Source organism: Hippocampus guttulatus, chromosome 9 (genome assembly GCF_054856545.1).
Source record: "Hippocampus guttulatus isolate MCC_2025c chromosome 9, RoL_Hgut_1.0, whole genome shotgun sequence".
NCBI classification, from domain to species: Eukaryota; Metazoa; Chordata; class Actinopteri; order Syngnathiformes; family Syngnathidae; genus Hippocampus; species Hippocampus guttulatus.
The window spans coordinates 2,147,799-2,173,108 of NC_141269.1; the positions used below are offsets into that span (position 1 = coordinate 2,147,799).

Consider the following 25,310-nt stretch of genomic DNA (forward strand, 5'->3'; position numbering starts at 1 on the left):
ATTTTCTTTTAAACGACTGAAGTGATAATAATTAAAAAAAAAAAGGATGCAATAAAAATGGGACATTGTTCAAGTACAAAACCTTGTTTTTAATTTTCTATGATCAAAACTGCAAAACATCTAGAAAAATATACAACAAATGTCCACAACGTTTGAAAATGGGAACATAAAAGAAAAGGAATATTCACATTTTCCCCCATTATTGATAAAAGAACTTTTTTTTTTAACTTGGTGGTATATCGCCATGTTCTATATGTTTTTGCAATTATCGTGATGCTTTTTTTCCCCTCCTTTCTTATTAAACGTCGCCGCAGTAGCCCGAGTCGTTTGAAAGCTGCGAGTTGGAGCTGCGGTTGGATGAGGAGTTCCAGATGTCCAGGTTCATGTGCGGGCCGAAAGGGTTGAAGCTCGAGAACGGGACGCCGCCTCCTCCGCCGGCAACGCCGCACACGGGCGCCTCCGCCGACTCTCGGGCGAATGGCGAGTGTGGCGGCGTGACGGGCGACGCCGGCGACATGGGCGCCGAGCGTTCGTGCTGCAGGTGGCCGTGGTGGTGGTAGGGGGCGCTCTGCGGCGTCCAGATGGAGCCGAAGAGGCTGGACATGGGCGACAGGCTGCGGGTGCCTGAGAAGAAAGGCTGACCAACGACCGATTGTTAATTCAAGCGCGTCGGAAGTCAACACAGTTATTCTTGTTACATGACAACAAATTGTTTGGTTCCAATTTTTTATTAAGGCCCGACACATCATGGATATTTTGAGGCCGATGCTGATTCCAAAGATTTTGCAGAATAAACTTATCATTAGATAGCTTCTTTTTAGGCTTCCGTAATGATTAGTACGACAACAAAGATATGAATCCAATATTTTGCCTTTCGTTGGTTTGATAACAGAGTGAAGAAAAGGCAAATATTGACAAATTATTTTTCTTATTTTTAGCAGATTGCTTGGTCTTATGAAGTAAGCTGTGAAAAAAAAATAATTGAACCTATACAAGCACATTTGCCTGTGCTTTGCACTTTTGTTTAACAACAGAGAAAAATCAGCAAATATTGGCCGCCGCATGTTCGAATGAAACTACCTTTATCTTTTTTAAGTACGGTAAAAAAAAAAACACTTCTGCAAAAAAAGTGCCCGATTTATTCAGATTTTAAAACAGGCAAAATGGGCTGATGAAATGTTGAAATGTAATATTTTGGCATAATTGCTGGGTTTCATGTCAATTTTTTGCTGGTAGATGATACTATGACAAAATAAAACATGACGAAATATCATCATTTATTTATTTTACTTTATGTTAACTGTTTTGTTAAGCGCTTTGTTACAGCTGCCGCTATTGTGAAAGCGCTATATAAATCAGCATGTATTGTATTGTATTGCATGACCAAATATGGTTAGGAATACACAAGTCATCATTCCACTCCGGCACCTCATAAACACCAAGAAAAACTCTTGTAATGTGTTTTAAAGAGGCAAAATAGCACTGTACTTTACCAAAATATACAGTCATGAAATAAATATAATCAAATGTAGGGAATTAAGCAGAGTGCGCATCATGATTTACGCATTGATTGTGCCCCTCCTACTGCTGTGTGTGTGTTACGTCACCAGGAGGCAGTACAAGAGATGCAAACGTGCGCGGTAATCGGTTGGTCTTCTGGGTTACTTCCAGACTCGTTTGGGATGGACCAAACTCTTTTTTTTTAAGCAAGTCTAAAGTGGAGGTAGCACTGTAAATGATGAGAACACATGGAAAGCTCGTCAGTCACCTTGGTGCCCACGCAGGCGGCCGAGTCCCAAGTGGAGGGGGATTCTTGGGCGTGTTGCTCCCTCCAGCCCGCCTGACTGGCGGGGGGGACGCCGTGGCACTCCTGATGGGGGAATCCCGCCGGGAACGCCGCGTTTCCTGCCACACACAGAGAAAAATGAGGATGGCGCTCATTGGTGGCAGTGCACGAGGTGGAAGTTGAATTGCTCGTATACCGATACAGTTGCCTTCCTCGCTGTAGGCGTAGGGATTACCGCAGTGGTTGTTGCCGCTTCTCCATGCAAACCTGCGAGTGTAAACGCAACCCTGATTTTTATTATACCACACACTATATGGAGGTTTTTTGTTTTCTAGTATTTGTGCAATTTCATCAAAGAACAGTTTTGATGCTTTAGAATGGATGATTTTCTCATTTCATATCTGAATACTTTTCCCCCGCCGTCGTACCCGTTATACGGCCTGAGCGGGGTCGTCTGCGGTATGAAGGGCAGCGCGTCGGCAATGGTGGTGTTGTACCGGAACTCGTTGGTGAGCGGGACCGAGGGCGCCGACCATGTCTCCTCGGGCAGGAAGTGACCTGTTAGATCTGCAGATGGGGGGGCAATAAAACTCAGCACACAAAGATTTTCAACATCAAGAACTTCATTTCTTTGGCTGGTAGCGGGGGGAGAATGGTCACCCGTGTTCCGCTCCACACCTGCGGCGACGGCGGCAAAGCTCGGGGCGAAGCTGGACACGGCTGGATCGGGACTTTGGCATTGGTCTTTGCGGTAGGCACTGCCGGGCGGAACGTGTGGTGAACAAGTGAAATGGGAAAAGCTTGAGGAGTGACTTCCAGTGTGAAAAGAGGAGAATCGTCCAATTACTTGAGGGGTTTGCAGTTGGCGTTTGCAGGCTGGTAGGCGTCTCGCTCTGTGGTGTAAATGCTATACTGCATGGGGTCCCCTGGGGAGGGGGAAAACAAAAACAAAAGATCTGTGACAAATGCTGCTGCTAGATGAAATCGCCTGTCAAAGTAAACATCAAACAAAGACAACTTCACATTAATTTCAAACAAAAAACGGCGCCTTAGGAATGGCCTTCACTAACGTGTATTCGAATTGGCCATTGATATGCTAATGGTTAGCATCAGTTGTTGATTTACAACTCTAAGCAACGGGCATTTGAACACAAATGTAGAGGCTCAAAGGCAGATGGATTAAGTGAGACGTGTTCGGAAGAGTTGAGTACTTCCGACTTATACGCGGATTTAAATGGTCAGGATCCAACGTTGGCATTCGTACTTTTTCTGGACGAGGTAGCGCAGGCGTGTCTGGCCTCCTTGTCACCCTCCACGCTGCTGGTGCTGCTCCAGCTGCCCCAGCTCCCCCTGCTGGCCCGCACGCTGCCCGACGAGCTTCCTGAGTCCGAGCCGGACTCGCACGCGCGCCGCTCGGCCACGCACTTTCGCCGACTGCGGGCAGGACACGCAGCAGCTGGAATCCGAACAAAGCACCCGTCGGGGTTTAGAAATTCAAGGCCCGTCCACGCGTGCGGGAAGAGGAGCTTTGCCCACCGTTCTGTCTGATGGAGTTGTCGGCGCGCAGTCCCGGTTTGGGCGCGTCCGGCGCGATGGTGTTGCAGCAGCGGCTCTTATTGCGGCACGCCGCCGGGTTTCGGTCTGCCGCGCTCCAGTCGGGCTCCCTCTCCCTCTCTGGAAGCAGCAGCGCTTTCTGCTCTGGAACACTGGAAGTGGGTGGGCGGGGTGTTCCAATCAAGGCAATTAGACAGGGATAGGGCTGTGATCACAGGAAGAAGACACAAAAATGATTCGTGTCCTACCTTGAGACGTTGTCCATCTTCCGGCGACTTTTCTTTCCCTTATTATTACTACTACTACTACTACTACTATTACTGCTACTACTACTGCCCGGGTCTGCAACCGCTGCCTTTTTCTTTGGCCCTTTGCCGTCTTCCCGTAACTGAAACAGAAAACAACAACAATGTTATGATTGGCACTGTAGAGCAGCATTAGAAGTGATGAATTATCTAGTGTGAAAGTTTATTTTTTTCTAAAATGGGTATTTGTTTTTGTGTTTTTTTCCTTCAAACAGCACCCTCTGTATTGTTGATATATTTGGATTTTTTTTTCACATTTTAGGGAAAGAGCCTTTTGTTAACGCCACTCTGCGAGTCATAACATAATTTAATACAACCCGAAATAATGAAATCGTTTTTGTCCCACTCTTGCATCAACCGAGTAGCAGTCATGCTGCTGAACTGCCTTGGCAGCCTGGGGCCAGTACAAGTCTGGAATTTTCAGGTCCTCCCAGCTTGCTTATCTCCTCACAGAGGACAGAAAATACCCAGCTAACTACCCTTAAATCGAATGCCAAACGTGTTGCTCCACAGTTTGTATTCAAATATCAATGACTGAAAGGGCTATGTGCGTTTCCCATTATGTGTTAGCATTAGCATTGAGCTAGCGCTCGAAGAGCTAAACTATGCGATTTGAATACTTGTACATCTTTGTTTTTTTTGAGCATTCTTGTTCTTGACGAGACAACGCAAATGTACAAAATGCCGAGCAAATCCGTGCTCTGTCTTTGACGCCAAAATCTATTTTAATCTCAAGTAGAAGAGCTAATCGCAACGTGCTGACCTGTAGCTCGGCGTCGGGCACCACGGCGGGTTCGTAGCGTCCGGCGTGACTCATCTCCATCGGTTTGCACAGCAGCAGGCCCGGTCTGGGCCCGGGCCCGAGCGCGACGTTTTGCGGGAAGCCGGCAGGAATTTCCACAGGAAACATAACCGCTGCCGGCACGATCTCTTCAGCTTGAAAGTCTGCCGCCGCCTTTTTAGCCATCTCGCTGACAAACGACGGTTCATTGTTGTTGTCGCATATGTCCGGGTCCGGTGTCAGAGGCGGTTCGGGGACCGGTTCCTCGTGCTGTTCGTCCATCGGCGCGGACTGCGCGGCGGCCCCCCCGCCGGGCTTGTACTTGCTGTAGTACAGGGACACCTTGTGTTTCTTCTGGGGCTGCGACGGGGCGCCGGAGGAGCTCTTCTTGGACGACTGAGGACGCTGAGCGGGCCTGTTGGACAGCGCCGGGGAGCCGCGGCCTTTGCCTTTATCCGAGGTGTGGCAGGTGTCCACGTAGCTCTTACAGCTGCCCTTGGGTTTACTTGGGGGAGACGGAGGAGGCAAAACTTCAGGACGTCAAGAACATTTGTTCTGCATAATCAAGATAAGAGGAAAAGAAGAAGAAAAAAAAGCATACTTGACGCCGTTGGGTGTGATGTTGTTGACGGGGCCGTTGTCTCGGGACAAGTTTGAGTTGTGGCTGCTCCGGATGGCGGGAATGGAGAACTCGCTGAGAATATACTGCGCCTGATGGAAGGCCATCAAGCACACGCCGAACAAGGAGATGCTGCAAAGATGACCCCACCCCCCCCAAAACAAGATTGTTTTTTTGATAATATATTGGCGTAATAAAATATTGATTTTTAGCAAATAATGATCTTTTTTTCCCCTTCACACTATTTGCTTTATTTCTTAGTATTTTGTATTTTTGTCAGGAATATTTTAGAATTTCCCAAGTGGCCTTTTGATTATTTTCGAATGTTTTGAATCAGATTGTTTAATATTTAGTATTTACATTTCTGTGTTGTTTTCATTCATATTTGAAAAATATGTTTTTGTTGTTACTTATTCATTCTTTCGTGGTCAATATTTCTATCCTTTGGTCTTTGTCATATTTTTTTTCGAAAATTCTTAAATAATTTCATATTTTATGATTTTTATATTCCGTTTTGTATTTCTTGTCAAATATTTTCCTCCTTGAGTGACAAGTGACGCAACTTACAACTTTTCTTTTTAAAGCAGACCGAAATGTAAAGTAGTAACTTGACAGTTGCGGGCACTGACCAGGTGAAGACGAGCGTGACCACCCAGAAGGATTCCTCCCAGCTGGGGCCCGGCACCACTTGGGCACACAGGGGCAACATGTGGTGGGGCAGCGTGACGTTGAGGGTGAACGGGAAGGTGGTGCCGCGAGACGTCACCAGCACCAGGTCGCGGATCACCCATGACGAGGTGAAGTCAGGCGTGAACCTGGAGGGGAGAGCAAGAGAACATGTCTCGTTCACTCGGGTCACTTTTACGTTTGCCCGTGAAGACGTCCACTGCTTGCGCTAACAACATGGTGAACATTGTTAGCGCAAGCTAACCTCCTCGCCCACGACATCAAAACCTGACTGTCTTCATTCGCGTCCGAGTTTATTCTGCTTAATTGCGAGTTACTTGGTTATTGCTAAGTCCAAGCCTGCGAGCTAGCTGGTGGCTAGCATCTCTCGTCACAGGGCTGTCCGTGCTGTGACCAGAGGCTTTAACCCCATGATGGCCCGGTGAAGTGTATTCTGGCCATTTTCCATATTTTTAGGGCTCAAATGCGTAGGAGCATTGTTTTTTTTTTTTTGCTTAATTTTGCATGGCTGTTGACACAATATTTAGATGACTAACTTCCACATGACAGGGACTTCAAAGATTGTGCTTCCTTCGACGTTTTTACAAACAGGGACATTTTCTTGAAGGAAGCACTTGTTTTATTTTTGCATTATCTAAAAGTTAAAAAAAAAACTTTACTTTATCCATAAATTGATGCTATTTATATCCGTTTAAAAAAAATCAAAGCTTGTTTGTTTTCTGATGAAATAAACCAAAATCCAAATTTGATTTTTCATTAACATGTTTTTTTTTTTTTTTTTTTTTAAAGAAGAGATTTGATCTTCAGGCCATATGACCTGGCCCTACCGAAAAGCAATGTAAGGGGGGAGCAAAACAAAACTGAGAAGCCGCAACCAGTAGGACTTACGCAACGATGATCTCCGAGGAGCCGTTGTGATCGAGGCTGAAGGAGCGACAGTGCAGCACCTCGAAGCCGAAGCCCTGACACTTGTACCCGTTGACGTTCATGGACGTGACCGTGAGCGGAAGCTCGCCGACGTTCTCCACCTTGAAGCTTTTGCGGATGGCGAAGAGCGGCTTGCTGCTCCCGCGCAGGCCCGCTGGAGATGAGATTGAAACGTGATTAGCCATTCGCTCACAATGACGAAAACAAATGTAATGAAGCCCTCACCATCTCTGCACTCCATCAGCGTGGACTGAGGGACGTTGAAGCGCAGGGAGGCGCCCGGACCGGGCAGCTTGCCCCCGACCCTCAGCAGCTCTTTGGCTCCATAGCCCTTCACCGTGACCATGTCAAACACGGTCAGGTTGTTCCTGAAAACGGACGCAAGCGTACGCGCTGAGACTTGTTGAAAATCCAATTTCAGATCTTTCAATTCTCTCGGTTGGATCATCCCAATGGCACAAAATCAGGCCGTTTACCTGATGATGAGGATGGTGGTGGTGGGTTTGTGTTCGGATGGCGTGAACACCACGGCGACCTCCCGGGACTCCCACGGTTGGAGCAGCAAGCGCAGGACACCCTCAGCCTTCACGGCCTCTGCATCCTTGCTCGCCTTCAAAATATGCAGCAAGTTGCCAAGGAATCATGTTGGGTTTAAAAAAATATATAAATTTCACTCACCTTGGGGGGTGCATTCAACAGTGAGAACTCTGCAGTGCTGATGTTGACCGCCAGGGGGCTTATGTTAAACCTGTAAAACCAAAAACATTCACTCCGTGTAGACAAGATTTATATTCGTACCCAAAAGAATAAAACAAACTAAAATACAACCCTAAATGCTTCCCCCCACCCCTACTGTACCATTTGGTGAGAAGGTCCAAAGCCCCAAGTGGGGAAGGGTACAGGGAAAGAATCTGGACTTCCACCGAAACCACAGACGGGGAAGGGTTCTTCAGCAGCAACGTTTTCACCTAAATTACAAAGACACACATTTCATTTCATTTTTCGCTGAAAAATGACGCTGTCCTCGGCAACTGCGCTCTCGCTTGCCTTGCTTTCGTTAATGGGCGTGGCGCCAAAATCCAGGGGCGAAGATGTCTCCGTGGGGAGTCTGGGCCACCTGAGAAGATGTACAAGCTATCATGAGAACGGACACCGTGCACAATAGAAAAAACAAACGAACAAACAAACAAAAACAACACAGATTCATAATTGTTAAAACTGCAAAAAAATTGGGGTCATGAAATTTTGCTTATCATTTGCAACAAGATATTTTCAGAATGCACTTGGAATGATTTGCGCCAAAACGATGGGAACAGTTTTGGTATCATCATGATTGGATTATTCAGCCACAAATATATGGGTGCGGCCCACTTGTGATCCCAATGGTGTGAATGTGGCGCCTAACCTAAAATGGCAGCTCCTGTTTATTAAAGACAATCATAAAATAACGAAAAAAATTTAAACGCTATTGAAGCCAGAGCTCAAAATAAAGGACAACTCAATCGAGTCGTCGCGCGGTGCCTATAGCCGCCCCCCCCCTTTTTTTTTTTGAGACTGACCTGCAAGGTAGCTTGTCAAGATGGTTCTGCCACCGGGAGAAGAGTTCGCCGGCCAGCTTGCTGTCCACCGTCCAAGACGAGCGAGAGAAGTCCGGGAGAAGCGTGCGCTGCCACTCCGAGCGTCCTGGGCCGGGGGACAATTCAAGGAATTGTCAACAAGACAACAGTTATCTGTTATTTGGTGAGGAGTTGTTTTGGACATCTCACCTGCTTTGGACAACTTAAGCGGGCACGGTCGTCCGCACTCTTGCTCCGAATCAAACTCCGAGTCTCCCTGCTGAGATTGTAGACAACGAAATCATCTTGAAATAACCGACGCAATTATTTTGATGCTTCTAATGGCGGAATCACACAGCTTAATGTGCATTCACCCAGCGTGGCGGCGCATTTGTGTTTTCCTACCTTGGAAGGGTCGGTGTGGAAGTAGAGAGGGAGGCGCACGGACGTGCCCAGTCGGGTGTGCAGACCGAGGGTGAAGGAGTGGCTGGCCGGTAGCGCCCCGTTGAAGAACCGCAGGGAGAACACGGGCCAACAGCCCGGCGGCACCGTCAGCGGGCTGTGGAAGTTCACCACCTGGTTGGAAGAGGGCGACAGAAAAAAAAAAAAGCGCACTCAATGACTACAAGTTACGGCAGCTCTGGAAGCCATCTTTTATGCCAGGGTTCCTTTATAAAAATCTAGTTTCTTTTTGGAAATGGCGTACCTTCATGGCTCCTTGGAGTTGGCGTGAGAGGCTGGCGCTGGTCACCGTGAGTGGAAGCGTGAATGGGTTGGTCAGCCACAAGTCCACCTGCTCGGGGTTTTTTTGTTTGACTTGGAAAAGGCTGGAAAGGTCCTCCGTACGCCACCTACAGGCACGTATGAAGAACGGTTTCAAATAGCAGTCCCGTCGATTTCCAGCGTGCAAAGTGGAGCCGCTGCCGTCAACGTGATCGATGGTACAGCACCCGAACCACGCAAGGTCGCGGTTATTGTAGGTATTGTAGGTATATGCAGGTATTTTGAAGACCTCTGAATAGCAGATTTAAGGCTTCACTGACATTTTGAAGGATAAGTAGTGTTTGATAAATCATCTAAAACTCTTTTGACGGATCTGCGAACAGAATGGACTTCACTAAATTGTCCAACGTGTCACACTCTTACCGGTGTGCGACATGAAATCCAGCCAGGTTGTGGGTCATCTGGTTGCCAAGAACCTTTAAACTGATAGGACTAACACACTTGCTTCCGTGGCCCGACATCGAACCTGGAATCACGTACAGACACGGCGCGGTAAATAAACAGTTGAAGACGGAAATGCGGTGGCTTCTCAAAAGAGAAGTTGACCTCTGCAGGTGAGGGTGGCCACTTCAGTGAAGTTTTTCGCTTCTGATCGCAGAAGAGCTCGATTGACATCCAGACTGGCGTCCACTTTGGAGAGCAACTGCATGTCCTGTGTGGATTAAAAACACAGTGTCATATATATGTGTGTGTGTGTGTGTATATGTATATGTGTGTGTGTGTATATGTGTGTGTGTGTGTGTGTGTATATATATATATATATATATTTATTTATTTTTTTACAATTGATAATAGGCCCAAAACACAAAGAATTCACCTTTACGTAGAGCTTTTTGCTTCCGGAATTTTGCATATAAACTCCAATTTTTGGTTCCCCTGCAGCAGACATGAGAAGGCAAGCCAAAAAGAAAAGAGAGGTTAAAACAAAGATTACATTTTCAAAAAGGGGGCTTTCATCCCAATTAATGTCTGATTTTATGTTTAATGTCTGACATTTTACAACATAGGGCAACACCCACCTAGCACGGCCTGTCCGGCGGCGGGGACCATGAGCAGCAACAGCATGTGCTCAATGACGTAAGGCTTGAGCTTGTCCAGGTCGGCGGGCTGCTCGCCTCGTGCAGACAGGTCCATCTGCAGAATGAGGCGCTCCTCGCTCTGGAGGCAGGACCCCTAAGGGGGGGGGGGGGGGGGTGCGTGTGGGGTAAGGGGGGGGGTGTAAGTGCTTTCCTTTTAGAGCAGGGGTCGGCAACCCAAAATGTTGAAAGAGCCATATTGGACCCCCCCCCCCCACCCCCGCCAAATACGTCTGGAGCCGCAAAAAAATTAAAAGCCTGATACAGTATAAGCCTGACAATGAAGGCAACACATGCTGTATGTATCTCTATTATTAGCCTACTATCAAAATGACTAAATTGGCTAAAAAAATACACAATGAGCCTTCATGATTACATGTCCCCCCCCCCACCCCCCTTATTTAGATCTACTTTGTGATCAATCAACCTCCTGTGATCGACCTGTGACCAGACACGCACGCAGACGAACGCACGCTCTTACAAGCCATATCGAGCAACAGCCATAACGGCATAACGTGGTAGGGCACGCACTTTTGCAGCGCGTTCACTATCGTAGCTCACGTGTACCGATTAAAAATGCTTCTCTCTGCCGTCCAGATTCCCATTCCTTGCCTGTACCCTTGGTGAATTGTACATGAAACGCCTTTTTTTTTTTTTAACAACAGCCTGGGACCTCGTCCTGCAAATTGGAACGTGTGTCGCAGGCTATGATGCAAATCTTCGTTGACAGAAATGTTGAACTTTAATATTTATTCTTCACATTTTTACAGCATTGGAAAACGTTAAGAATATTTGTGTCATGTTTGTCATCCTACAGAAACCACATTAAAAAATATAAATATTTCCCTCCCCCATTTTTTTCCTTTTTCAAACATTTTTTGAAAAAGCTCCAGGGAGCCACAAGAGCGGTGCTAAAGAGGCGCAAGCAGCCCCGGAGCCGCAGGTTGCCGACCCCCGTTCTAGAGGAACAATAGTATGGACTCCGAAGGTACCTGTGAATTGATGAAAAAACTCTTGGGTAGGCTGCACTCCAGCAGTAGACCCAGAATAGTGATGTTGGACACATCTTCCTGCGAGATTTAAAAACACGAGTGTTAATGGATCAACACTGCGACAAAGCATGTCCACAAAATTGAGTCAAATATCTTTGACTCCATTATTTTATGAAATATCCTTTTAAGAAATATTTTTTTTACAGAAACGAACACATTGAATAAAATGATAGTTATTATTTTATGAAGAAACAAATAGATACAGCGTTCCCTCACTTTTCGCAGGTGATACCTTCGAAAACTATTCAAAATAACCGAACCGCAAAGTTGCAAGGCAACACTGATTTGACTAAATCAATAAAATGCAATCATTTAAATAATACGTAATACAAATTTAACTAAATACAATTAAACAAATTTACCAGTAATAACGTCATAAATTATTTGGCAAGAGTATAATGCATTCCTTTAAAAATAGTAAGTGGAGTGGGGGAAAAAAATAAATGGTGGATGAGGATGGGCCCACAAATTCTCACAATGATTTGAGATCTGCTTAATTGTTGCATAAGCTCGTATAATAACGTACTCGTCTGTCAAGTCTGGTTGATTATAAGAACGATAAGGAGTGTGTGACTTTGTCAATCAAGTACAGTAAGGTTATGTAACGGCTTTCTTTTGAAAGCAGAAGCAGAAATGCGGACTGACTGAGTGTTTAGGGCAGGCCACTTCCTCTTGCGTGGGCTACGTCTTGACTTTCAAATAATTCAACACGCATACTTTCACTCCGTGAAACACAAACACACACACACACACACACACACACACACACACACACACACACACACACACACACACACACACACACACACACATACGTACTGTATGTGCGAACAAACACACACGCCGACCTTTGAGTGTCATTTCTATTGCTAATGATAGCTAAATCGGAGTCTGTGATCTCTGTCGAAAGTGAGTGGTTGTGCACTCTGGACTGTGTTGTGTCATCCAGGCTGCTGACTTGACACTTTTTGGCGCGTCACAAAAGCCTCTTTGTGCACATGGAAAAATGTTCAGTCGTTTTAGGAAACGCGCCCCTTTCAGCGAGGATGAACACATACCTGAGTTTGGGTCAACTTGATGCTCTGGATGTGAGGGAACACCAGCTGACTGTCCTTTCGCTGGACAGACTTTAATGAGCCCTGGTGGACACCGACACCAAAGACCTGGGAGGGGAATAAAAAACAAACAAAAAACAATTTTGGTCAAGTCTTTTTTTTCCCCCCATAATCATCGCCCAAAAAAAAAAACTGGCTCAGAAAGCAACTAAAGGAGTACGGTTTTTGCTTTTTCTTTGGCTTTTCTGGTCATATTGCTGCAGAAGGAGCCTGGTCATGATCACAAGAGAAGGTGTCATGATAAACATACAGCACGACACTGCAACTTCCAGCAATGCCTCAAAATGGCCACTGAGTAACAATCAGGCAGGTTCGCTTGGAACGCTAACAGATGAAAGTGGTTCTAGACTCTAGAAAATCTAGACTCTAGAGTTTTATCATCCTGGACAAACAAGGTCACACTGCTGATGCGTGAGGATGAATTCGGTTCTCGAGTTCTTAAGGCTGAGGAATGCCAGCATAGAAAGCTAACATATTAAAGTAGATTCAGTTGTACAGTTTCAATGGCTCGAGTAAGTTTGCTTAGATTGCTAACATAAAACGATTTTGGTTGTACACTTCCAAAGGCTCAGGCAAGTTTGATTAGAGGGGTAATGTTATCGTTATCTTTGGTGACTACGGTTTCTTAATCAGATGAACAACATCTACGAGGCAAGCATGTAAGATTTGTGTGTCAGGAAATGATTATCCAGGCAGATGTATTTCTGATCGGAATGCTAACTTTTATGTTGCCAAATATGACTCCTTTCCACCAACAAATGTGCATTATTAATTCAGAATGCCGACTGCTATATTTTGGTGATGAGAACAAGGCGTAGGACAAAAACGGATACTTTTTATTTATTTCATTTTTTTAGCTTTTCCATTTTCCACAATTGTGCCTTGGGATGTTTCGGCACGGCCACACTTTCAGGGCCAACTGCTAACAAATACTCATGAAACTGTCAAGATAAACACTGAGAGCAACCCAACCAGTCAGAGTGGATCAACAACCCTCATTAGTTTACCACAAAATTAAAACACAGCAGAAGTATTCACTTTGTTGACACCAGGCATATACGCAGTCAGTACAAGTATATCGGGGAGTCTTTTGGCAATTTCTGCATTTCATAAGCACATGAAAAGTGCATTTACTGCTGGGAGCAAACTAATTTGTGCATGTAATTGATTTATGGCTTGTACTTAAGCAGCCCAGCACCATTTGCAATTCAGCGGTTATCATTCCGGGTACCCTTTAGTGGTAAAGAAAACAGAGAAGTAAGCATAGAGAAAACCCGAAGAATCGTAGACTTGAGCTAATCACTGTGCTTAAACCTCCTGAGATTGCCCCCCGCAGTCCTCAAGTCTCACAATCTGAAGTATAAAAGCATCTAACGCCCTCACAAATGTCTTAAAAAGTAGACAAAAATCCACCAACCTGATACGAATGCAGCCCGTGAGCCGATGTGTTTATAAATAATGTGTTTTCTATGTTGCCTTCCTCAGATGGAAGGAAAATGAGTTTAAAAGATGTTTTCCCTCTGGGGGGGATCACCTGCAACAAAATAAGAACAAATGTCATTTCAAGAGGCCGACGGACGGAGAGTCAACATGATACTCCACAGGCACTTACTCTTCTGTGGAAGGAAGGTATGTGCAAGTGCCTGCTGGACGTAAACATAGACAGCAGCGTCACAGGAACCTCCTGGCTGGGGTTGTGGACATGTATGGTTTCGGCTCTGGGCAGCCCCAGCGGCCTGCGAAAAAAATAAAATAAAATAAGCAATTTATTTGACACATGTAGCAAGAATTTGGGTTTCTGGCATTTCAAAAAAGCTGACAGAAGCGGAAACGTTCACCTTTCATTGTGCCGGCGCTGCATTGGCAGGGCTTTGGTTTACATTGACGATTCAGATGCAGTATTGTTGGATGTAAAATCGACCCCTGGCAATTCTTCTCAGGTTTTATTCAGCACATGCTACATCAAAATTTGCATAATCCTCCAAGAGAGTGCAAAATGAATTTTGCAGTGGTTTGGCAGACGCAATTCTGGGTGCGCCCAGGTTTGGTGCGGGCAAGGCTTTAGTAAAGCAGGCCAAAGCTGTTTTAACTGTGTAACTCATTTCAAAGACACTGCCAACTGTTTTGTGAAGCCCCCCCCCCAAAAAAAAACACAACACACAGAGCGTATAATTATATACAAACTCAATTCCAATGAAGTTGGGATGTTGTTTGAATGAAATAAAAGTAGAATACAATAATTTGCAAATCATGTTCAACCTATATTTGAATACTCTACAAAGATATATAAGGTTCAAACTGATCAATGTTATTGTTCTTTGCAAAAACAAAACAAAACAAAACAAAAAAACCTCATGAACTTCAAATTTTATAGCTGGAACACGTTTCCCAAAAAAGCTGGGACAGGTCGCACAAAAGTTGAGGAATAAGATAAGAGAACCTTTATTTGTCCCACAGTGGGGAAATTTGCAGTCAAGAAAAGAAAAAACAAAGTGTTGCATGCATGCACAAAATAAATAAACGTTTCAGAAAAAGACCTGTACACAGTATAGAATGGAATATAAATATAAGATATGGATACAAGCATATATGCAACTGCATATATGAAGCATACGGTGCTTATATAATAATAATAATAATAATAATAATAATAATCATAATGCTCATCCAACACCTGTTTGTGAACAACTGCGTGAGCAACCAGTTGAATAGTGTAAGGACAAGGTTCCTCAACGGACAATTTCGGCATTTCATCCATCGGCAGATGGATGGATGCATGGATAAATAAAGAAAGGGAGAGAGAGAGAGAGAGAGGAGAGCTAGCTAATTATCGATAGATAATCTAGCTAATTATCTAGCTAGCTAATGTTCTATCTAGCTAGCTAGCTAGCTAGAATGAACATTAGCTGTTGGCTAATGTTCTATCTAGCTAGCTAGATAGAACGAACATTAGCTAGCTAGATAATTAGCTAGATAGGTCGATAGCACATTTATTTTCGTTGAATACAACGTCCCAACTTCATTGGAATTGGATTTGTAGTATTTCTGCAGCACATTTCGTAAGGTTTTGGGCATACATATAAAATATGTCACCTCAGAGCAGGAAGTGTGTTACTTACTGATTTCCAAACTTTAATATCGCTGGCTGGAAATGCAACGGCCTCCCATTCGCCACGTTAAATACGGAGGAGCTGCTTGAGAGAAGGAACAACATAAATACGCAGGAACCTCCAACAAAACATCTGAAGAAGTAATTTTTTAACCGGAATTTTAAACTTGACCAAGGGTAACAGAGAGGAGAGTTACGTACATTGCAACAGAGAACATCAAAAGGGACATATGATAAAAAGAAAATACCCCAAATATCCCACAGCCTTCAGTCGAAAAAGACACGAGGCCGAAGTCCCCGGAGTCAGGACGAAGAGGCAAAGTCAGAGGAACTTTGAAATACGCGCGAGTCGCAATGTGTCCAACCCTGCATTCACGATTAAAATGATTATTTATTTATTATTTCTAAAAACTATCAGTCATTTGTACGAAAACGCTTATATTTGTATTTTTTCAATTATATTGTATGGTATTGCATTGAATGCTAATTGTACAAATAAATAAATAAAATAAAGATGACTAATTCACAGATTTCACCTATCACATGTTCTTTTTGGAACGTAATCCCTGCGATAAACGAGGGTTCACTGTATACACACACTCACACTCACACTACATTAAAACAATGAAAAATATTTGGCAAGTCTAACGACAGCAAATGTGACCAGTATGTTAGCAACAAGAAGCCTGAACTGCACGTCAGTGTTTCAAGAAAGAAAAAAAAAAAAAGCCAAAGAGGACTTCCCTGCTACACAGTGAAAACACAGGCCAAAAATAAATGACACGTAATGCAGGGAAACGTCAGCGCAGTTGCACTTGTGAGAGGGCGTGCAGGGTGTGAGATGCGGTGCTAATGAGAGGAGGGAAGCAGCTGATTTGCGCTTGTGTGTGCGTGGAAAACTGGGTCAAACTTTGTTGATGGACGCAGCTGCTGAGCCCCCCTCCCCACCTCCAAAAGTTTGAATGAACAAAAACCAGGAAGTAGAGAAAAATAAGCCGAGTCAAACAAGGCTAAGCCTCGCTAAGCAGTTTCAACGTGCCACCGGGTTTTGTCATCATGACACACGATTGATCCGAATCGTTTCGCACAAGCCGAGCCACGCTCACCGAAGGCAGGAGATATCCCGCGGCGGCTTGTAATTTGAGAGCGCCAACGGTGGGCGTTGCCTCCGGCGACGCCTCATGCGTGAGGCTGTTTATAGCGCGGACGAACCAATCACAGGAAAACAAAGCAGAATATCATAAAAATGCTTGACAGCCAACAGGTGGCCAACATATTCGCCCAGCGCGACTCGGGCGCAGCACAAGAGATTGCTTTCTTTTTCCCAACCTCAGCAGTGCGGTGACTTGACGGTTACGGCGCAGGTGTCAAATTTGAGGCCTGTGGGTCAGATAACGACTATCCGCGACGAGCAAATGTCGAGGGCAATTCGATCATAGGATGGGGTGATCATGCTGCCACACAAATGGTTTGGTAAGGGACAAGTCAAAGTGCCACAAACATTCTGGCTAGCCATCTTTTTTTTTTTAACCAGTCAGGTGCAAAAGAAACTCTGCGCAGCCTTGAAACCACATCTCCCTGACTCATCAAATGTCAAAACAAATGCCATTATTGGTCTTTTTATAGAATCAAAACTGTGAGCGTGAACCGGACTGTGGGGGAAGGGGGGGGGGGGTATGTGATAATTAAGTCATGTTGCGCAAATGGTTTTAAAAGTTAATAGATGGGAGAAGCACCATCTAATTTTATCGACTTAAAATAAACAGCATTGTTAGGTCGCCAGGAAACGGTGAGTTTTGGCTGACCTAGCTCGCCTTGCCCAAATTTGAAAAAGAATTCAGTGTGACGCACAGGCAAAGTTCCGTTTTGTTATTTCCAAAGGACAATTTTTTTTTTTTTTAAATGAGACGTCTCCGAGTTTTCGGTTTGCGTCCAAAATACAAAACTAATTCTGTGGTTTAGATTAAAAATATACATAATCGGCGCAGCCCCATTGATATCCACCATTTTTGAGGAAATCATCCACTTTGAATTTCAACATTGGCCCCCAGGGGCTTTACGGAGTTACCGCGACCATAAAGGAAAATGTGACACTGAATGAAGCGCACGGTCGATGAGTTCCACGCTGATGAATGCTCCGTGCCAAGAGCCATTGAGGAAAACAGTCAGCTGGATTTTGCTGATCTCACAAGTCGCGACCGCTAATGCAGAGCAGACGGTAAATGCAGCTGCGCAGTTCTCTCGCTGCGGCACTTCCTTAAAACAGACGGGGCAGTCCAAACATGGTTAGAAATGCAAACAGGGGGTGAGCGCGGCGAGGGAGGGGGGGGGGGGGGGGTGCCCGTGTAGATGGCCCATTTGAAACAGCGAGCCCAACAAGCAACTCCGATGGCAATCTGTCACAAGCGGCCACGACTGCTCTTTACAATGCAGAGCCGTGAAAGAATGTCAACTTGGGAACAAGCTCAAATTGGGACGGAACGCTTTAATTATATTCAAGCCGACGTCGTGATGGAGAAGAATGTCATTTTGAATTGGGGGGGGGGGGGGGCATGGCCGTAACTTCTCGTGTCACCATCTACCCTTCCGTCTCTTTATCAAGCACACACATACACACACTTCCCCTTGGAAAAAAAATAAAAATAAATCGCAATTGTGAATAATGGCGAGGAAAACAAATGACAAAAACACAAATTTTATTATTTTACAAAACTGCTCAGGTTGAGTTTCAAGATCATATTTGGTTTTCAAATGAGGGTTTCAAGTAAGAGTGGAGGTTTCAAAGCTTTGGACAGGTTTTCAAACAAAGGTCAAAGTTTCAAGTTGGTTTTTCGCGCTAAGGTTTCAAGCCAAGGTGAGATTGTCAAGCTCAAACGCAAGTTTGGGTGTCAAACTTGGGTTAGGGGTTATAAGGAGGACATTAAGAAATGTGTACCACATTAACTAATTAAATACATGAATGTTAAGCTTCAGTTTCAATTCTTAGTGAGCCACGGTGTCCCATCATTGATGAGCTACTTTTAGAAGAGACTTGTGGGCTACTCATGTTGTCCTTAGGGCCAACTAGTATCTACTGGTGTCTTTTTCTTTGTATTTTTTAGGACTGTGTTCTTTAATCAACCGATAAAAATAAAATGCATCCGTGTTTGCAGGCTTGCTGCCTCCTTCCTCCTCCTCCTCCGTGGGTAACCGCTCACCCCTCGCTTCTGCGCTAGCCGAGAATGGGAAAACAAAAAAAAAAAAACGTGAGTGGCCCCAGTTAACTTCAAAGAGGCGACTCTGCAAGCAGCCTATCGTATCGCGCGCTGCTTAGAAGTCCCCCGAGTTCATTACCGGTGACAGCCAGTGTTAGCGCTTATTGACACAGTGACATTTTAAACTACAGTCAACCGCCAAACCGGTATTCGGCCCATGTCGAGTTAGAGCTATGGAATTTGGGATCAAGCCAGGGTTAGGGTTTCTCAGTCGGGCTTCCACCCTGATTTGAGTTTCAATGCGCGGTTACAATTTCGGATGAGTTTTTTATTACGGTTTCAAATCAGGGTTTTTAAGCCAGGGGTACAGTTTCAAACCACAGATAGGGTATCAATCGATATGTTAGGGTTTTAAGAATGGGTTCGAGTGTGCAGCATTGGTTGGTAAGTTTAAAATATAAAAGTTCAAGTTTCAAATTGAAGCCTGGATGAGAGATTTTCACATTTAGGTTTCAAGACCGTAGTCAACTTTCCAAACAAAGATTTGGGTTGAAAATTTGGGTTTTAAATTCACATTCAAAGCCAGGATGAGGATGATCAGGGAGTGTGTCAAATTAGGTTTTAAAAACTGGGTTAGGATTTCAAAAGTAGGAAATGGGTCTCAAGTTCAGAAAGCCATCTTGGAGTTGGGTTTTGAATTCAGGTTCCTAGCCCGGGTCTAGGTTCCAAATTGCTTCCGTCTGTTTTTTTTTTGTTGTTGTTTGTTTTTGTTTTCCCCAGTCATCGAAAGCGGCCTAGCCGACTGTTCCTACGCAACAATGACTCAGTGGCATATGACAGCTTTGCGCAGCCTGCGGGCTCGAGGAGGGAGGGGCACCACACAGGTGTCACGACACCTCTACTGTCGATGCCCGATCACCTCGAATGCCACTGCCGCTAGCATGAGAGTAAGCGTATCCGCGCTGCTGTTTTGGTTAGCAACACAGCGCGAGTATTCACTGTGAGCAGGGAATGGCAAGGGTGGTGTCCACTGCCGCGATACAAAAATAACATGTTATGTTTGCCGCCATTTGACACCCCCCCTCAGTTAAACCCGACTAGGATCTAAGTCACATTAAGTCAATGTTTGCTGTGATGGGGTCCCTCGGAGGCTTTAGGCTTGTGGGGCCACATTTGGTTTTCCAAGTGGACAGAATTTTTTTTTTGTGAGGTTAAAAAAAAAATGGCATGACATAATAGTTTATTTTGATGTTTTTTTTTTACATTGGATTATTGGAAATTTAATTTCATAAACCAATTATGGAATACATTTTAAATTGGTAGATGGATGCAAGTTTGTATACATGAGGCAGCTAATGTGAGGAGCAAAGGAAAATATAAAAATAACACATTTTTATATTCAGTGTCATGATGAGATAAATGGTGGAAAACAAAAAAAAAATGATGGAAATGCGTTCATTTTACTAACAGGTTTGCATTTTATCATTGACAACAAGACGACGGCGGAAAGCTAGCATTTATGCTAAGTCTGTGCACTGCCACCAATGAAATAAATAAAAATACAACCAAAAAACTATTAAATTAATGCAACAAAAATAGTAAATATACCAAATTTACTATGAGTTTAATAAAACAAAGAATGGGAAGTTGTGTATGTATGTTATTCATTTATTTTTTTTTTTAAATAAATCTACTAATAATTAAATGTGTGCGGGGGGTGTGAATAAAATTTGCCTTTTCAAGAAATTCATTCGGATGATTCGTGATTTATAATGAAAGTAATTTTGAACAAACAACAAGTGAGAGAAGCGCTAAGTGATGCCGAGTGGCGAGCGGCGACGGCCGAGTGGCTGATAACGCGGGCAAACCAGAGAGGCCGCGCAGCCCGAGAACCCTGGAGGTCAATGAGCTGCTTGTCACCTCCCGTGGGCTCAAAATAGTCCACCGGCGCCGTTCAACAGGTTGGGACGAAAACGAGACTGACTTCATTGACTGGTTGCCGGCGGCATCAACCTTTGCAGTGCGCCTGCTTCGTGACAGTTTTAATTTGACCGTATTGCCGAATAAATATGTATGATGGGGAATTTTGGACTATGTGGAAGCCGCTCTGATTTATACCAAGGTGTTGAGGTCAGGGTTCAGGTTTCACACTCAGGGTATCAAATTACGATTTTGTGCGTGGGTGAGGGTTTTAAAAAGGTTTATGATTTTTAAAAAATTGTTTACATTGAATGCATGAAGAAAAAAAACATGACTAAAAACATTTGACATGGTTTTTAAGGTTTCAAGAAAGGTTACCAAGTAGGCTGTCAAGCTAGGTACATTTTGGTTGAGTTTCAATAAGGGTTATGATTTCACATTAGCTGCCTTTCAATAGGTTTTTTGGAGTGCATGAGAAAATCCAGAAGGTGCCCTGGCGGGGAGACACCGTGATGCTATATCCCACCAGAAACTATTGATGTTTCCGTTGGAAAACCAAACCAAAAAATAAAATAAAAATTTTTTAAAGAAGCATTTTCTTATGCCGGGGGAGCAGCTGGGAACGACGGACCTCCCCTCCATTTTTAAGGAGTTCTAAAATTAGTCAGGAATTCTGTTCTGTGCCTCTCGCTTACCCACGGCCCACCATAACCCCCCCCCCCCCCCCAGCCCACAACAGCAATATAAACAACATAGCTCATATGCCCTTTACAAACGGAATTATGAACTGAAAGCGCACCACAAGAAATGTTTGGAATATGTAAAAAGCTGGTTCAAAATAAATGGGTGAAATCAAAAGCAAGACCTTGTTTACTTGGCAACAGTTTTTTTTTTTTTTTTTAAATACTCAAAACATCCCCCGAGGGTCTTACAAGAGGTCAAATCTGAATAAAGAACTTGATGATTGCGGGGGTTTTTTTGGGACACATTCAAAAGATCACAAGATTCTTACGAAGGGTGATATTAGAATCAAAAATACTTTTTGGGGGGGGGGGGGAGCGGGGGGTGTTTAACACAGAAACAGGTCAGCCTTTCTTCCTCTTCAAAACATCAACCCGCAGAGTTGAAGCACAGGCCGAATACGAAATCAAGAACCTGTCTTAAAAATCGTTTGTGGTGAACAGGGACTGTCGGCTGCTCCCATTCTGTGACGGGATTCTACAGATGGACAAGTTTTGATCAGGCGCATTTAAGGCGTGCTACCTAGTGGACACATTTTCTGACCAAACGTTGAAACTAACTGCCCGCCTGCCCGCGGAACAATCAGGAGCACGCGATAACGTAGTGGTTTACGCTAACACTGCGAATCGTGAACAAACCTACCTGTCTTCAAGTGGAAAACCATCTTTTCTTGGCCCCTTTTCCACCTACGAACGAGAAAGGAATGTTAACATAGACTGCAACCGATCAGAGTGATCTGGGCTCAGGTATAGCCTTTGCCCAGTGTCGCAAAGATTTGCAATGGTTATATTCTGGGGCTGCTTGCAACATCCAGCACTGGGTGTCTTGAATCTGAGCAGTGTATTATGAAAGTGCTTTGACTTGACACGATCCCTACGGTTACAAAGATTGTTCTCAAATGGGATAAAGACCGAGTAAGGTACAAAACATTTGGCATTTTGGAGCAAAAAACTGGTCCACCCAGTTTCAGCAGTCACGGTCTGCTTTGCGAAAATAACATCTCAAGACTATCAAACCATCATGAAGCCAAATGTGTCAGAAGGCATAGTCTCAAATAAGCTCAAGAACCAAAACTGTGGATTCTTTTTTTTTTTTTTTTTTAAGTTCAGGAATTGAACATTGACCACTTTGCGATCCGAAATAGAATGTGTATGTACGTATTAGGTCACCTCTTGGTTTGGAAAAACAAAGAAAATTGTTGTGTTTTGTCACATCCGAATGGATTAAGTGAGCACAACGGGAGCTGACGGAGCACAACGACGAGGACGCACAAGTTGACAACTCATGTTGATGCTGCCTGTTTTGCGGCAAATAAGCTGAAGACACACAAAAATATTCCACCATTGACAATGGAGGGAATACAACGGCGCTCCTAAAGTCGAACCCAACGGGTGACCTCCATTTGGCTTCAAATAATGTCCCCCCCCATTCAACTTTTAATCACTGTACAGCATGTTGTAAGTAACAATTTACGACTGCTAACTGTCCATTTCACGCAAAAAGATGTCAACCAGGTATCAAAAAACACAGGAAGCAAAATCGCCTAGCATATTAGCAGGCGGCCAGGGAGGACAATTAAGGCATGAGGACTCCCTTGTCATTATCTTTTTAATATTCTTAACTGTCACACAACGTGTAAGAAAAACTGGAACCAACGTCTGGGGGGGAAAAAAATGCGATGTAGCATGTAAAAGATGTAAGGATTAATTGACATTAATTGGAGTGTAGCACATGAGAAGGATTGTTTAAAATGTTGTTTGCCTGTTGAATAACGAACTGCGCCTATATGTCCTGGGGAGCAGGGGGTGGGGGCTGCCCGATTACCTTCCCTGCTGTCTTAACCAAGCTGGTTATCTGAGCCTTAGATTTAACAGTTAGGTTCCCAAACTAACTGGTTATTCCGTAGCGCAGGACTCACTCAATGGTCGCTCTATAAAAGATCTACAGAATTGTACGGAGTCGTCTGAACTTTGTGAATCGAGTCATCAACCGATGTTGTTTTACTTTGATTTTTAAACCAGATTTTCTTCAAGTGATAACACACAAAAACATACTCCTCTGACAATAAACAAAACAAAACTGAATTTCACCGGAAACCATCTTGCCAATTTCCAAAACACTTGAAGCGTTACACTCAGGGGGTTATTCTAACCAGACACAGACTTGTCTTTTTGCGGAAATCTTGCGGAAAAGTTGCTCATACTTGCTTAGCTCCACCGGTGGTATCAGCGCATGTCTATTTAGGTGGGATTGGTGGCAACGGCAGGGGTCCCTCCCCAGGCACCTATCCCACGCCCCCTCAGGTAACATGACAGTCAGCTGTCGCGACCTCACTGCGAGTTATCGGTTAACGTGCGCTTACGTAATCGCTCGCTCGCTCAGAAAATGTCATCGCTTTAGGGTGAGGCCAAAACATTAGATACACAACCCAATGAGATTATACATTTGCCATTAATTTAAATTAAAACACAAATAATTATAATTATTTTAGAAATATTCAACAAAGTGTCTTTTAAACATTTCTAAATAAGATGAAATCTCAATTTTTTTCCATTCATATAGTTAACTTTAATTTATTTAAATTAAATAAAGGCAAAAATACAAACATTTTCAATGTCTAACCAACCAAACGGTTTAATCGACATACACGCATGCAGGCAAACATATCCAAATATTCAGGAAATGGTCTAGCCAAGATAATACACTCATGTAATGCCTAATATTAATAACTGTTTTTATTGCTCCCATTACAGTGACAAAATGCTTTTCTATTCACAGACATCAAATATTCTTAATAAATAATGACTAGGAAAAAAAGATTCATGGCAGGGAACAATATTGTACAGTACCCCCCCCCCCTCAAAAAATATCTATATCTATATCTTTGTATCAGCGTTGAACTCTCAAACCGGTGTGTGTATGTGTTCCTAATATTATGGAAAGCGAATATAACAAGAGCGTTGCAAAGTGTCGTGGGTCGCCTGCTTCCATGTGCAGCCTGTTGCACCTCCATGATGTAGTGAAAACTAGAACATTGCATTGAGGGAAGCCGCATGGTGGAGGGGCTGACTAGGCGCAGTTTGCATGACAAAAATCTGACATATGCATCATTTATAAATACATAAAGTCCTTGGAAAACTAAAATTGCAATAATCGTCAATGGAGTACGGGGACAAAAGAGGAGGGGGGTGGTGCACATGTGCACCGTGAAGACAAACAATGGATGTCACACACGTGCTCCCGGTTGGAGCTCTTTTTGGGGTGATTTTTTTTTTTTAATAAATGAATAAACTACTTCTGAAAAATAATATTTACAAACGTGCATAAAAAAAGGTGTGGCGTTTACCTGCAGCGGGACAAGCGTATCTGCATCCTCCGGCTGCCAGACCTCAACCACGCTGGTGGCCATTTGATTCAGAGCTTTTGAATGGGCGAGAAAATAAAATATCAGGTCAGACGTAAGGTGAGAAGTTTCTTCAGCAGCGATCCGCAGATTTATCGGCGGTAACGAAAGTAGCTCCTCGTTCCGAGCGAGCGCATGAACGAAACGAAAAGGGTGACATGACTTGGCATCGCTTTGACAAAAGCTCGCTAGTTAGCAGGAAGCATTAGCACGGCGGCTAAGCCAACTTGCTCACACAAACAAACCTTTTATGTGACGTTTGCCTATTAAACTGCTCGGAGCTACAAGTGTCGAAAAACACTTGAATAAGCGCGCGGGTGTAAAGAAAGCGTGAAGCGGACTATTAAAGCCCCATTCGAGAGTGCTGTCAAATGAACGCCTGCCGAACTTGACGTTACGGGAGGAGAAAAAAAAAGATGATTGTTTTGTTTTTGTTTGTTTTTTCCGGACGAACCTTGTCTCTGAGCTCCTCCGTTCTGCACGCAGTGTAAAATTAAGTGCAATATTCCCAGTAATACGTTGAGCCACGTCTTCCGGTGACAGTAGCTGCCCTGCTGGAAGTCCTGCGGCCCCGCCATGCCTAGTGTTTCACCACACCGCCGCCGCACTCGCTCGCTCCGTGCTTCCTTCGTTGTCTCGGCGCACAGCAGCCACAGCAGCCGCCCCCCAGCCTCCTCCGCCAGCGAGCACCCCGGCTCCCGC

At 44.2% G+C, this 25,310-nt stretch overlaps 1 protein-coding gene across 2 annotated transcripts; it reads right to left on the reverse strand.

Annotated features, from left to right (window-relative positions):
- Positions 1-65: 65 nt before the first annotated feature.
- Positions 66-25,276, reverse strand: tmem131l (transmembrane 131 like). 2 transcript variants are annotated; one of them, XM_086119962.1, is made up of 34 exons: positions 25,063-25,276; positions 24,552-24,625; positions 21,848-21,891; positions 15,361-15,432; positions 13,854-13,977; positions 13,659-13,775; positions 12,185-12,289; positions 11,067-11,144; positions 10,018-10,171; positions 9,816-9,874; positions 9,545-9,650; positions 9,362-9,464; positions 8,922-9,066; positions 8,621-8,791; positions 8,426-8,495; positions 8,219-8,342; positions 7,707-7,776; positions 7,518-7,627; positions 7,338-7,407; positions 7,136-7,269; positions 6,885-7,027; positions 6,621-6,813; positions 5,675-5,860; positions 5,028-5,177; positions 4,409-4,931; positions 3,589-3,728; positions 3,323-3,492; positions 3,051-3,242; positions 2,634-2,712; positions 2,447-2,544; positions 2,215-2,353; positions 1,983-2,053; positions 1,769-1,905; positions 66-637 (listed from the first exon to the last, which is right to left on the reverse strand). In XM_086119962.1, the coding sequence occupies exons 1-34, from the start codon at positions 25,184-25,186 to the stop codon at positions 299-301; spliced, it is 4,614 nt and encodes a 1,537-aa protein (XP_085976088.1). In that variant the 5' UTR covers positions 25,187-25,276; the 3' UTR covers positions 66-298. The 2 variants fall into 2 exon arrangements, with proteins under 2 accessions (XP_085976088.1, XP_085976086.1); XM_086119960.1 differs by having other exon boundaries at positions 15,361-15,435.
- Positions 25,277-25,310: the final 34 nt, after the last annotated feature.

Coding starts and splice junctions, on each gene's coding strand:
- tmem131l (XM_086119960.1), bottom strand. CDS start 25,186: ATGGCGGGGCCGCAGGACTTCCAGCAGGGCAGCTACTGTCACCGGAAG. Junction 12,290..13,658: donor ACGGGCTGCATTCGTATCAG/GTTGGTGGATTT, acceptor TTCCCCTCCCAG/GTCTTTGGTGTCGGTGTCCA. Junction 2,054..2,214: donor CCGCTCAGGCCGTATAACGG/GTACGACGGCGG, acceptor TTACACTCGCAG/GTTTGCATGGAGAAGCGGCA.